A 14,643-nucleotide genomic window follows, 5' to 3' on the forward strand; every position below is an offset into this window, starting at 1 on the left:
GTCCAAGTCCAGGGCCACAAAGTAAATGCCGCTCACTTGATGAGAAGAACGTTTCTTGTCAAAAATGTTTGGTTTGCTAACATGCAGCTTGTTTAATTGAACAAGGCAAGGATTTATTTTCCGGTGATAATCTTCAGCATTGCCATAATGCGCCAAGTCATGGGTATAATTTTGCCTGTGAGTGATTTGTTCAAGCGCATGGATAGCAGGGGTATCCTCCCGGTCACTTTATGCAGGCAAAGCCCCATCCATTTCATTGCATCTGGGGAACACAACGTCTTTTTGGGCATCTCGCCCTGAGCTAACAAATGCTCACGAGACGATAGTGTCCTCCCCGAAAGATATTTCTCCGCGTATGCATGTATGCAACCACCCTTGCCCATAACCTGCGGCTGCTAAGAAACAGCAGCGGAACGGTCTACCGCAGTCCTAAACGCCTCATCGCAAGCGACGAAAAACATTGAAATCATAGGGTTGCAGTGCTATCGAATACCCTGGCCAATAATTGAAACTTACGTCTGCTGTGCTGCCAGGTCTTCGGAACCCAAGGAGAATACCCCTGTTGGGCCTGTTTCATCTAGACTCGGCTTATCCTCTTGTGGGCTACCGTCTCCTTATGACACGGAGAAGCGATGACATTTTGAGGCTCCTCCGACCAAGACATGGGACGGGGAACTGCAGACATGCAAGTGCTCGCCTGCTTGGCCTTGTAAAACTGTATTATAGTAGAGCATTGCCTTGGCTTGGGTCCTCCCTATTCTAGGTCTTCGATTCTGCTGGCTAGTATTATCTATAGAGTAGTTGACTTATGCGAACAAGGAAGGCCTTGATATCAATCTTCCAATGTGATTTGTCTCTTCCTCTTCCTTCTCTTCTTCCCCTTGGTCACTTGCTCATTGGCATCTAACTACTCAGTTAGTCACTTGCACTTTTGTCTGTTTTTGCTTCTTGCTTACCTACCTTACGTCTTTCGTTGAAAAGCTTCTTCCAATCGTTTTCCAGTCCTGGCCTTGGCTGCATTCATTCTTTTGTCTTCGTCACTCTCTGTCTTTCTCTACCACTTCTGATACGTTTCATCACGTCACATCTGCTTCAATTCCATTTCACGAGAACCTGTTTTACGACTTATTCTGTTACGACTGCTCTCTCAACATGGCGATATAGAATCCTGGGAAACCTCCACGGTAGCATATTCTTCAGCATCGTGGTTTTGCTGCCACATACGATAATGAACCGACCATGCAATGCACAATACTGAACACTCTAGATAATCACACAACTTTCTATCGACGATGGAATCTCAGGCGGAACAAAGTACAAAGCTTCCTCGTCCCATGATACGTCAGCCCGTTGACTCGTACCATCGACATATCCGCGCCGTCCATGGAGTCGAGAATTCTTCAGAACCTGGATCTTCAAGTGGCTTGGCAAGATCAGACTCGCACCGACTTGGGTCAGCTTTATCAGGCTCCCAGCACGGAAACGTCGCTTCGTTCTTCGATTCCGAAAGATTGGCCAGCTCTGCTGCTCCTTTTGATCCAAGCAATAATCCTTCACCAACAAGAAGCAGCGGAATACGGTGGCCTTTTCTGGGAAGCATCAAATCGCGGATGAGCCAGGCTTTCCCTGATTCACCGCGCCTGTCGCCATCCGAACCTACCCAAATCGAATTACCATGGCGCCCAGTCTTTCTGCATCGGCGAATATTGGCCATCTATGCCGTTGTGTTTGTTGCCTTGATAGCAGGAGTGCAAGTCGCACTTCAGTTATCTGAACACAATGGAGGACTTCACGAATCGGACGACCTTTCGAGATATCTGTGGCAATATGGAACAACCCTAATATTTATTCTCGTGGCTTCTTTCTGGTACAGAGTTGAGTTCCAGGCTTCTGCTTCCATGCCGTGGATCCGCATGTTGAACACACAGGTTGAAGCTGACAAGTCTCTCTTACTGGATTACGTTTCTCTTTCTGAACCAGTGGCCGTCTTTAAATCAGCTAAAAACAAGGACTGGCTAGTAACGACTCCAGTTATTGCTGGTATAATCTTCAAAACAATAGTCATTTTCTCTGTGGCTTTCATCACACCCAAAGTCACCACGGTTGCCAACCACAAGATTGCTACAACAATTCAATCCGATTTCTCCAACAGCATTTCCGGGTTGGAAAACATTGGGTCTTTGCCGTATTTCACTCTTGCAGCACTTGCAGTTGACAATATCACTTTTCCAAACGGAGTTACATCTCGAGCAGCTTACACGCCATTTATAAGCGATATCCCCGAACTGAAACAGATCACAACAGAGTTGGACGGGTTTATCGGTGGCATGGACTGTGAAGAAGCCGACTTGACTTTGAACTCAATGCGAATACAAGATGGGAATGCTATGTTGTTAAGCATGACTTTATCGGATGGAAAATGCTCCTCAAACCAAACGATCACAAGCACGAGACTCGCCAATACGAGTAACGAAGACCTTTCAAGAATGTTTCTTGCGTTTCAGCCAGCCTCATGTGGAAATTCTACGAAGGACGATGATCAACGAATAGCTGTTATGGCTGGTGTTCTGGATGTCGATATCGATCAGCTCAAGCGCCAGTCAAGGACATCAAATAATCGTCTCAATGGCACAATATCGTCATCTCCTGCATTTCTGTGTAAGCCTAAATACATCATCAACAGAATAAAGGTTTCTAAAACCCCCGAGGCTGTCCTCTCCGTTAAACCCGCCCAACAGGCGACAAACACCACACTCAGTCAAGTACCAGCATGGAGCGTCGCCCGAGCTATGTTTGACACCTTTGAATCCGACCAAGCAACGGGGCTGAAGTTGTTGGCAGCATCCACTAACTCATCGTACAGTCAAGAAGCCATTCTTGATGCTGACGAAGCTATGTCGGCTGCCATCGCGTTGGGTTCAAGGGATGGAGGGGATTTGCCTAGTCTGGCGTCTTTAACAGAGACCGATACTTTGAGAAAACTTTCCGAGAATTTCTTCACGCAGTATTCGGCCCTAATTGCTCGATATGCCATGATGGAACCATCGACAAGCACTTCAACAGCTATCGCGAGCTACATTGAACGCCGTATTGTTGTACGACCGGTGCCAGCATACATAATAACTGCATTCCTGGCTATCTGCTTCGTTCTGGCAGTGTCGACAATGTTCCTCGTTCCAAGGAAAGGCTTCCTCCCACGAGATCCCAGCACCATCGTTGGAATGGCTTCAGTTGTGGCACATAGCCACCCGCTGGTAGAATGTCTGAAAGGCATGGGAGCTGCACCCAATAAGGCTTTGAGGGCAAGACTTGATGGCTCGACCTACCTGAGCGGAGCTGAGGGACACGAAAAATTGGAGAATCCCAACCTGGGTTATTACCATATCTTTGGAGGCAACGCACCCCCTGCGAACGTTCTACCACGCCGTTTCGATTCCTCAGGCTGGAGGCAGCCTGTAACATTGCATGGACTGATTCGGTTAATCTACATCCTTGTTCTCGCTTGCATCATAATTGGATTCGAGATCTCCATACGAGTGTCGCAGAGAAATGATGGGCTCAGAACGATGAAGGACGATGGAGCATACATCGCATGGACTGTGGTACCAGCCTTGGTGCTTCTGTTAGTAGCCATGTACATGCTGTCTTTAGAATGGTGGACAAGACTTCTCTCGCCGTTTTCGCATCTGTCACGCCGAGGAGAGTTTGAGGAAACGGTGGGACTCAATCTTGTGAATGCATTAAGGCATGTTGCGTGGTCAAGGGCTCTTAAGATCCGTGATATTGCTGCTCTGGCCGCCATCTCAGGTGGATTTGTTGCGCTTCTCATGATAGCCGCAACAGCTCCTCTGTTTGAGCCGATGCCGGTCGGTCAGAACACCAGTATTGCTCTGCGTACCGAGGACTTCTTCGCCAATAGTCTAGCATCCTCCAACGACGATCCTATCTGTACTGACTGCACCAACGATACCATCATGGCATCGCTGATACTGGCCGGCGACGCATCATATCCGCCTTTCACCTATGCGAATCTCAACGTACCGAATATGTCGCTAGCCGAAGCGGTCGAGGGGAAAGATCTGACGTTCAGTGCTCGACTCACGGCAATCCGCCCAAACATGTCATGCCGACTATACCAATCCAACGAGATTTCCACCAACCTCACCCTCGAGTACAAACTTGATGACAGGATAGCCAATCCACTTCGCGTCGATCTCGAAGGCGAGACCTGCCGAGGAACTGGGGAGCGCAATGGGAGCAACGCGATTATTGGGACGACAGCGACTTCATTTCCTGCAAATGACAGAAGCCTGAGTAGAGATACACTCTTCGGTGTGGGCTTGAGAAAGACAACGTCATCGCCACATTGTTCAGACTGGCTATACATATGGGGAGAGCTAGTCGATGTGGGCAGTAGTGATATGTCAGTGAGCAGCATCAATGCCCTTGCCTGTAACGAATCCATTGAAGCAGTTGATGTCGATGCTCTCTTCCACGGACCCGACAATCTACGTCTCTATCCTGAGTATCCTCCTATTCCTGTCGAAAGCACCGCACAGGACACGACTGTCGCCATTCCAGAGCTCGATTACTCGAAGCTCATCAACGTAACTTCAGACGGTCTACTTGACACCTTTTTTGCCATGTTGAACGCATCTCAGTTCGCTGTACCCGACAGTACATTCGGTAGCTCAACTCCCAGTGCCGCAAACGAAGTCCAGTCTGCTATCTTGTCTCAGCATGGGATCATTAGGGCACAGTCATTGAACTTCAAGAGTCGACGGCATTTATCTTCAAGGGGAACCTTTCCAGTCGCAGATGGGACAAATATTGTCAGTGGTATCGATCCTGATGAGCCGGTTTCTCAAGCCGTCCCAGTTATCAGCGGTAGTCAGGTTACAGAGAGCGTTCGCCTTCGACAGGATGCGATCGCCACACGAATTCTACAGGGTATCGTGGGCGCCTTGATGCTTCTTCATATCATTTCGTGGATCTATTGGAAGCGGATCAGGCTTCCTCGTTCGCCAACAACCATTGCATCTGTTACAGCACTTCTCGTTGATGGTAATCTTTTCAAATCACTTCCACGAGCCGCACAATGGCAGCCAGACAGCGAACTTGAAGCCATTTTCACAGAGAGAGATACCCCGCAACGATTCCAACTTGGGTTTGACCGAAAAGGACGAGGTAGAGGACGTGATGGCCGGGCAAAGAAAGAAGAAGGCAACTTCGGGATCCGTGCAATCGTTCCCAAGGACTATATACCAGAGGAAGTGGAAATGAGACCATTGCCTCCTCCAAAACCACCACCCAAGCCGGTGAAAGAGAGGGTCGGAGTGGTTCGTCAAGGAACTGGATTGCTTGGGGAAGACGGTACCCAAAGGAAATCGGTGCTGGTCACGAAAGGACACACAAACAATTCAAAATCGAAGAGTTCGAAGGGCTCAAAGGACTCGAAGGGCTCCTCGGGGAGCAATGGGCCCAATAGAAAGAGATCCATCTCATCAGCATTGAGTGTGCCAAAGGAGATGGTGAAAGTATGGTGGGCGGGTGGAAGCTGAGATTGTAATGGCCTACGAGAGCGTGGAAAAGTATAAAGATAATTTGATACCTCGCATATTAGATGTATGTAATGATTATAATTTAGATTTCTTCCTTTAATGACCATGAGTTGATACTGAATCTTTGATAACCATCGACTACTTCAATTTGCACAGTGAAGATCGTGGTCTACTGAGGACAGAAAGTTATTGCTGCTCAGAAACATCTGCCCACGAATAGGCCCATACAGCATCACAGGTTTCATGTCACGACACCCCGCAACTTCATTAACAATGCTTCTTCTCCATATGGAGGAAGCGTTTGCATCTGGCAGTTGAAATCGGTCGTTAGGGGTCTTCTCCAGAGTGTTTATTCCCGTGGACATACAAAAACTTAGGTAAAAGTCAACCAATTGAACCCCTCACCATGATCCGGGCCGATCTGTCCCGAAGTCAGGATGGGACAATTTGCCCGAAGAAAATTCAGCAGCTCCGGAGTGCGAGATAAGATACTTCAGCAGGGCCTTGATAATTGTCTCAACATAAATATCAGGAAGTATTGAGGTTTAAACATGCCGGCCAAGCTGAGTGACTTGGGCGGGACAATAGAGTGCAATTGGCAAAAGAATGCTTCAGCTACAATATCGATAGCTCTCAGTGACTTACACATGCGTTGTTCGCTATTCTTGTTCGCCCGGACTTCGCTCATATCGCGTAATGATCCCCCGAACCCAAGATACCATGATGGCGTCCACGTCCCTTTTTTTTTGTTGCGAGCTCCAATCCTTCCAATTTGGCGGGTCATCCCAGTCCCGTGTATGAGGGCTAAAGCTCAGTGGCTTACAGTGCATCGATCCCCTAAAACCTTCGAGAAATGGCCCCAAATGCCCTGGATCTGCCCAAATGTTGTCCTCTCAACGGTCGCATCGGAACTTGAGAACCACCAACACTGGGTTCTCTTCAAGGCCCCTGCAGCCACTTTGAGTCCCGAAATGGTTTAGCCCACGCCAAAGCTTCAAAGTACCTCACTCTTCGGAGCTCAACACGCAAAAAACTCCACGTCTATCCAACCCCAAGAATTTCCTCCGATCCCGACTCTTTCTCTCCCTCTCCTTCTCACGCCAGAGCTGCATCACTCTCCGTCCTTGATCTCTTCGCTCCGCTCCTCGAGTTTCTGTCCGTGACCGCAAGTCACGCATCTCGATATCTCTGCTTTCAATTGCCCTTCCGGCCGGTGAGTCCTTTTCTCAGAGCCTCCGAAATCCCCAAAAGTGGCTCAGCCATGTTCATATTCGCGCTCCCCCCCCATGCCCATCACCGACTAACATCTCTGTCCTTCAGAAAGATCTTAATACCTCCCACAATGCTCAGCGCCGCTCTCCGAAGGCGCGTTCTCGCCCCTACCCACAGCGCCCTGCGAACCGGCTTCGCTGCCCACGTTGTGCGACACTATGCCTCGTTCCCCGAGCACCAGGTCATCAAGATGCCCGCTCTGTCGCCCACCATGCAGGCCGGTAACATTGGCGCTTGGCAGAAGAAGCCCGGCGATTCTATCGCCCCTGGTGATGTCCTGGTAGAGATTGAGACCGACAAGGCCCAGATGGACTTCGAGTTCCAGGAGGAGGGTGTCATTGCCAAGATCCTTAAGGATGCTGGTGAGAAGGATATTCCCGTTGGAAGCGTAAGTTCCTCACTTTTTTGAAACCACTCAGGTCACCTCTCGGTCCTCGGGGTATCTACCTCCAACGCTCAATATCACTCACTGCTGTTAAATCATGCCCCTAACATGCAATTCTCTGATATAGCCCATTGCCGTCCTTGTTGAGGAGGGTACCGATATCTCCGCCTTCGAGAAGTTCTCCATTGAGGACGCTGGCGGTGACGCCGCTAAGTCCGCTGCCCCCAAGAAGGAGGAGAAGTCCGAGTCCAAGTCTGAGTCCGCTTCCGCCCCCGAGCCTACTCCTGAGCCTCAACAATACCAGTCTCAGGGCCGTCTCCAGACTGCTCTCGACCGTCTCCCCAACATCTCCGCTTCTGCCAAGCGACTTGCCCGTGAGAAGGGTATTAACATCGATGGCCTCAAGGGTACTGGCAAGAACGGTCAGATCACCGAGGAGGATGTCAAGAAGGCCAGCAGCAGCCCCGCCGCCAGCAGCGCCCCCAGCGCTACCTACGAGGACATCCCCATCAGCGGCATGCGCAAGACCATTGCCAACCGTCTGGTCGAGTCCACCCAGACCAACCCTCACTTCTACGTCACCAGCTCCATCTCCGTCAGCAAGCTCCTCAAGCTCCGCCAGGCTCTGAACAGCTCTGCCGATGGCAAGTACAAGCTCTCTGTCAACGATTTCCTGATCAAGGCTATCGCTGTTGCCAGCCGCAAGGTTCCCCAGGTCAACTCTAGCTGGCGCGACGGCAACATCCGCCAATTCAACAACGTCGACGTCTCTGTTGCCGTTTCCACACCCACTGGTCTCATCACCCCTATTGTCACCGGTGTTGAGGGCCGTGGCCTCGAGGCCATCTCTAGCCAGGTCAAGTCTCTCGCCAAGAAGGCCCGTGATGGCAAGCTCAAGCCTGAGGAGTATCAGGGCGGTACCATCTCTATCTCCAACATGGGCATGAACCCCGCTGTTGACCATTTCACTGCTGTCATCAACCCTCCCCAGGCTGCCATCCTCGCTGTTGGTACCACCAAGAAGGTTGCCATTCCCGCCGAGAACGAGGCCGGTGTTGAGTTCGATGACCAAATCACCCTTACTGCCAGCTTCGACCACAAGGTTGTTGACGGTGCTGTCGGTGCTGAGTGGCTCAAGGAGCTCAAGCAGGTTCTTGAGAACCCTCTTGAGCTTCTTCTGTAAATTAGGGATGCAGCGTCAAGTGGCCCCTGAAAACCGAATTATGCTGGGAAAGATGAAAGGGCTGGTCCAGCGAGGAATGACTTTTTTATAGAACAGGAGGAGATGATCTCTGAGGGATGGAGATGCGGTCAGGAGTTTACTTGGGATATTGTGGGGGCACCCATGAGAGCATTCCTGGGTAAGGATCGGTGAATCACGACGACGATAAGCATCTATGAGGATACCCACAGAGCTTCTTCGTCTGACCACGCCGCAGCATTCGTGGGAGATTTACGAGGCCGGAAAAGCCCGTGTACAATGACCATTGATTAATAATGTTATATCTTTTCGAACTTGGGGGGTGTTTTGGACAAAGAATCTATTGCATATGCCCTCATTATATGTTTCCTCCTATTGCCTGCTTTACGACCTCCAGACATGACTACTTAAACTTAAACTGTGCCTACGCTGCATATATCACGACAAATTTTGAATATACTATTCTCCCCTCATGTGATCAATAGATTGGTCTGTGTGAAGCAATTGCTGAGATATGTCATCTTGAGATCAAGTTCCAGCCGACAAGATGCTGTAATGATTTGCTAGGATTCGTATCGAAGTTGGCGAGGCCCCAGGGCATGTTTGATGGTCAAAAGACAAGTAAGTTTAGTAGAGAAAAGGCGGCCATGTCAATTGCCTAGATACATTAATACATAAGATGAGATTTTACTTCCTTAAGTCATCATAGATCCCCCAACGCCAGATTCAAAATTGTGATACAACTGATGGATCGACGGAGTCAAACTGCTGAGGCATACCCATGCCACCTCGAGCCCAGTTGAACGCCCCCATACCATCTAGACCAAGGTCAGCACCCATTACCATCCAGTCAAAAGGCATCTCCATAATGCCCTGCATGGCATCGCTATCAATCGCTGGCACATCGATGTGTATAGCCTCTTCATCTCCAGGCTCATCAAGCGATAACCCTTCCCTCTCGGCAACTTCTTTCAGCAAGTCGTAGGCTTTTATACTCATGCTCGCTCCTGTATCAACGACTACTTGATCGACGTCTTCCTGCGGTAGCCCCATTTCAAGGGCCTCAGCGAGGGCGAGAGACACAACAACGAAGCAATACCCTTTTACGCCTGTCTCTCCAGCACGTATCCGTCTCTCAAACCAAGTTTCCGCACTTTGGAGAACGGCGCGAAGTTCAAAGAGGTTCATGACAGGGCCGCCGCCGAGGCTATCATTCTGCTCCTCTGACTTCTTGATAAACTCTAGTGCAACAGAGAAAAGCGTCTGAGTTGGAATCACACGGAACACGCCCGCTCCGTTTGTGATGAGGCGGTTAAAGCTGACTACGGGGTCCAGGGATCCTCCAGGAGAAGAAGTACCGTATCGAGGTGTCGATAGGCCAGTTATCTGCGCGAGCTTCAGAGATGAGTCGAGGGATACTTTGCGAGAGTAGTAGTAGGTTGGATCGAGGGCGGAGCGGGCGACCATGGGTTGATGAAGAGAGAGGAAGCAACGGTATGTGAACATTTGGACAAGAGAACTGTGGAAGTGGGTGAAGATTGTTCGCGGCTGGTGCCTCTGGGCTTCCGATAGAGCAGCAAGTGTCTCCGTTAACGTGCGGCATGCTTTTGTGAGTTCGGAGTTCAGCCGGAGTGTCTCGGCATATGACTCCTTGGATCTAAATTCATTGACGTGCTTGATAATGACGAGGCGAAGAGCAAAGGACTTTTGAAGCGCGAGCTGGACTGACATATCAGTCAGAGTCTCGGGATCGCCATTTGGTCTTCTATCTGAGTCTGGCTCGTCTGTGAGCTGGTCGTCGTTCAAATTTGCTGGGGGGCGTGTATCGTAGTGTTTCGAGGAGAGGAGAGGGGGGCCTCCAGCATCGTAGGAACATTGTAGATTGAGCTCGAGGATGGTTGCCCAGAGTCGGCGTCGAATCTCGGAACGGTAAACGGACATGTTACCAAGGTGCCTTGGGTCCCGATGCAATCCCATGTACATAGCCTGTCTGACAAGACTCCCTGCCGAAACCCAGGTAAGGTCCTGGCCAACCGCACAACACGCTTTGGCGATGACCAGCATACACATGATCTGAATACCAGCGATAGTCATCCTACTCTTCGCAGGTGGTACCACAAGCCAGATCTGGGCCTCATGGACCCATTGCATTGAAGTCGCACGCAAGCTGAAGACATCATCGTGTAGAGTTGCTCCGATGGCCATGCATAACTGGAGCTGAATCAGGAAAACCTGACTCGAGGCTTCAGGATTCTGCCAGTAGCGCTCGTACTCGGACATGAAGGTTGGACGGTGAAGAATCCGAACCACACCCTCGAAGGTGTCAAAATAGGCATTAACAAGCTGATCAGCAAGGCCACGCTCCGGAATATTCTCGCCCAACTTGTCAGTCGACACAGCTTTGGAACGATTTGCTTTGATGGTGCGGCCCAGGGCTTTGCATTTGACAAAACCACCGTGATGCTGATTCCTGCGAGTCTCTGCTTCTTTGAGCATATCAAAAACACCAGGAAACTATAAGATCTGGTTAGGAAGAAGATTCTGTCTCGTAAAATGGACTACTGACCATATGAATGCCGTTCATCCAGTGACTTTGACCAAAGAATCTCGTCTTAGAGACAGTCCCCTTCATAGGAGCCGACTCCGCTTCCTGGTCATCGGGCTGTATAAACTTGTCTTCTGCTGGTTGTGTGATGTAACAAGACTCGGCTAGCTTCTGCTCCAGCTCCTTGACCCTCGCGGCCAGGGCATCAACGGTGGAGGCTTCTGAGTTGGATCCTACGGTTGAGCTCGGGATGCTAGAAGATTTTTGTCTTGCAGATGAGTTTGATGGAGACTGTCTCTGGGTAGACCCAATGGCTGGAGCTGACCTGGCCGGCACCTGGGAGTTTGAGTCTGAAGCACCAGCATGACCTGTGCCTTTCTTGGCACGTGAAGCTGGTATGTGAGTCGGGGCATAAGTGCAAGGTGATATCTTAGATTTGACGCAGTTCACACAAGGTAGACTACGATCACATCGAATCTTGCGGCGCCGGCATTGCTCACACGAGAGGGCCGGCCGACGCCGCTTCTTCTCCGTCTTGGCGGCCGAAGACACGGTTCCACCACCGGCGGTTGCAGCGTCGGCCGGCAGATCAAAGGAAGTGTCCTGCAGATCTGTCGCTTCTGTAAGGGTCTCCTGACTTACATCCAGCGGACTATTAAAGAAGAAGCTGGGGGTTGAGAGTGTGATTGGGGGTGAATTGCCGGGCATACTTGATAGATCGAGCTCAAAGGACTCGGCCAAGAAGAATGAGGGAAAAACAGCGAGACACGGCAAATTCGACAATGCGAACAGTCTGGAGAAAAGTCGTATTTTGAAGTATATGTCAGTGATACAACAATGGCTGGGGATATGGGCAGTATCAATCGGTGGAGATGCAAAAGGCCGAGCCAAAAGACCGAGATTCTATAAGTGACAGTGATGTAAGCTAACCCTATAGGGCAATGACAGTGATCCCCCAGCAGTTGCTGATGCAGAAGCAGGCAATTCCTGCTGATTATTAGTGTGAATTTTAAATGATTCTAGACTGTCGGAGTAAGATTCGGTTGAGGGTTGGTCCGATTACTATATAATGCTCGGACATACGTGGACATTGAGGATTTAAGACGTCAACTCTTTAGGACAGTCACTACTAGGTACGGAGTACGGCGTCGGACTTATCTTATCAATCAAGATTTGGTACCAGTATATCGATTCATACGAGTTACTGTTAGTCTACCTCTCTACCTCTTGAATATTTCTGTATAGGATACGCAACGTCCACGCATCATGATTCATCATCATCACCATCACCATGAGCCTCATCTTTCTCTAGCCATCCCTCTCTGGGCTTTGCCGCTTTGGCTAATAGGTTCCTCGTCACTTCTAATCGAAATATTTGGGGCCCAGTTTCTTCATCGCTCTTGCGATGCGCCTCCACCCAAGTTCGGATTTGCCCTCGGACTTCCTTGTTGCTCGTAACTGTAGTCAGGCTAGCCGCCCACCCGTACATGAAGATAGACAGCTTGGAGCTCTTGAAGCCGCTACTCAAAGCCACGTCATGGGCGACCTGAGGAAGGCTCCCGTTGGAAATACCACTATCAATGGCTTGCATATCCCATGCTTCGTCGATTACAGAAACAGGTATCTGAATATCAGGTGGTAAGCGGTAAATAGTGAGTTGCTGAAAACGCTGCCGCGTGAGGTCCGATGATGTTTGTTTCACATCGTCACCCCAGGGAACCAATAACCTCCCTCGCTCGCGCTCAGTCTCGGTGCCAACAGTTCGAAGTACATCGTGAAAATGATCCGCTGCCTCACGGGTACATACGAGCTTGCGGCCTGCTAACACTGGGTACAACACACGAGACATGAGACCCCCTTCGTGAGCGTTCTCTTCGTCTATCTGGGCACGCGTCGTACGCGACTGCCACGGTTGGGGTTCAAGTCTGAGGTGAGTCAGGTCGGAAATAAGATCGATGAGGATGGTGTGATCAAGGTTGATGGTGGATGTGAGTGATGCAAGCTCATTGCCAACCAGATTGTCAATAGCCTCATCCAGCGGAGGAGGGGATGCTGCGGCAAAGTCGCTATCCTGATCTTCAATGATGACTTTGACCAATGGATCAATGTGTTCTAGTTGATCAAGGACTATGTCAAGCTCCATATCACCTCGACTAAGACCAGTCAGAACCAGACGTATTTGAGGGAATCTGTATTCATGACGATTCATTCTCGCAGCATTTACCAGCCGCTGTACGTATTTTGCCAAAGGGGTATCCTCCCACTCATCCCTGTCGACTTCATCACCGAGTTCATGGTCACCCCATCCCCAGCCGCTATCGTTCAACTGGCGAGCGAGTCTATCGCGAGAGATGGCTTTAGCAGCAATCCATTCTCGTCCTTCTTGAACAACATCGACCTCAACGCGAGCTTGTTCTTTTAGGAGTCGGTGCAGGTTGTGTTTCTCCTGCCCTGAGACCTGTCGTTTTTGGATCTCCCGTTTTCGTAAATCCTTTGACGAACCCTGAAAGGACTGATTTATAGCAACGAAGCTATGGCTTTTCTTAAGACGGTTCCACTGAGCAATACCCTGCGTCGTCGTAGTGGCACTCGCATCAAGCTTCTGTTCTCGCTTTCTAAGTTGCAAATCATCAAGACTTGTACTTGAGGCTGATAGCTCAGTGACAAGGTTGGATAATGTTGCATTTTCCCGTTCCAATGTTCGTAAGAAAGTTGGCAAGCCAGATGTAGATCTAGATCTCAATTGAAGAGCTTGGATGAACTGCTCGACTTCATGTATGGTAGTGTCGAGCAGAGTCAAGTGTCTTTTTGCCGAATCGAGCAGTTTCTGTTCCATTTCGCTGACTTGCAACTTATTCAGAGACTTCTCAGAGTTAGGTCTAGGGGAGGCAAGAAAACTTGCGTGACAAAAAAGCTTAGGTAAGCTTAGGATAGACTCAGGCAAATTTGATAGCCACTTGGTAGGTCTTTGGAATGCTTATTTTTGGCACCCATGTTAGATGCCGAAGTTTTTTTGCTCATTAAGGAATGTCTTTTCGTAAGGTTGGCTCATAAACTCCGCAGACCTGCAGACTTTGAATAAGCTGTAATCGACTGTTGGCATACGCCTCGAACGGAAATACAAACTATAGAGGAATTGATGTTTTGTAAGGGAAGTTCTATTGTCGTTCATTTAAAGCCCTGTCGAAATCTCCCAGATACATCAAACTGATTAGGCAACACAGCAAAAATAGTTCTACATCTGTCTCCATGAATCTTTTTCCTGCAGGTTAACGACACTAAGGCAATTAGGCATTCACTCAGCCACATGTGGCTACTAGGTATACTGAAAGGACTTAGAATATTTGTACCAGTACCTGTCTGAGAAGACACTACATCCATTCTTGGCCGCTAATTGGCGGGCAGCTTACGAGGCCTTCCCTGGGCTAGGGGTCCCGTAGTTAGAGCTCATTTTCGGGAAGCGGAGCCTCTGGAAACGCTGTCCACTTTGACTTCGTACCCCTGGTACTGCACTTGTTACAGTGTAATAGCTTTGAGAAGGGTTAGAAGCTGACAACAACACCAAGACACGGGCTATTTTCCTCTTCTCCCATCATTTTTGTTGGCTTCTGTCCAAACTGTATACCCCAAGCCGTAATTGACCTTTGTCATACAGTTCAATCTGTGGGCTGCGCCGAGA

The 14,643-nt window shown here is 49.5% G+C and overlaps 4 protein-coding genes across 4 annotated transcripts; 2 read left to right on the forward strand and 2 right to left on the reverse strand.

Moving 5' to 3' along the window:
* Window positions 1-1,292: 1,292 nt before the first annotated feature.
* On the forward strand, window positions 1,293-5,561 carry FMAN_12641 (uncharacterized protein; the record flags this gene model as incomplete). Its single annotated transcript, XM_041823106.1, has 1 exon — window positions 1,293-5,561. One exon carries the CDS (start codon window positions 1,293-1,295, stop codon window positions 5,559-5,561), a length of 4,269 nt encoding a protein of 1,422 aa, XP_041688720.1.
* A 1,342-nt stretch (window positions 5,562-6,903) lies between these two features.
* FMAN_12642 (putative dihydrolipoamide acetyltransferase component of pyruvate dehydrogenase complex, mitochondrial) lies at window positions 6,904-8,401 on the forward strand (the record flags this gene model as incomplete). The annotated part of the gene is made up of 2 exons (XM_041823107.1): window positions 6,904-7,221; window positions 7,346-8,401. The coding sequence occupies 2 exons, from the start codon at window positions 6,904-6,906 to the stop codon at window positions 8,399-8,401; spliced, it is 1,374 nt and encodes a 457-aa protein (XP_041688721.1).
* A 744-nt stretch (window positions 8,402-9,145) lies between these two features.
* FMAN_12643 (uncharacterized protein) lies at window positions 9,146-11,672 on the reverse strand (the record flags this gene model as incomplete). Its single annotated transcript, XM_041823108.1, has 2 exons — window positions 9,146-10,933; window positions 10,986-11,672. 2 exons carry the CDS (start codon window positions 11,670-11,672, stop codon window positions 9,146-9,148), a joined length of 2,475 nt encoding a protein of 824 aa, XP_041688722.1.
* Window positions 11,673-12,228: 556 nt separating this feature from the next.
* On the reverse strand, window positions 12,229-13,800 carry FMAN_12644 (uncharacterized protein; the record flags this gene model as incomplete). The annotated part of the gene is made up of 1 exon (XM_041823109.1): window positions 12,229-13,800. One exon carries the CDS (start codon window positions 13,798-13,800, stop codon window positions 12,229-12,231), a length of 1,572 nt encoding a protein of 523 aa, XP_041688723.1.
* Window positions 13,801-14,643: the final 843 nt, after the last annotated feature.

This window comes from Fusarium mangiferae (genome assembly GCF_900044065.1).
Source record: "Fusarium mangiferae strain MRC7560 genome assembly, contig: FMAN_scaffold015, whole genome shotgun sequence".
Classification (NCBI taxonomy): domain Eukaryota; kingdom Fungi; phylum Ascomycota; class Sordariomycetes; order Hypocreales; family Nectriaceae; genus Fusarium; species Fusarium mangiferae.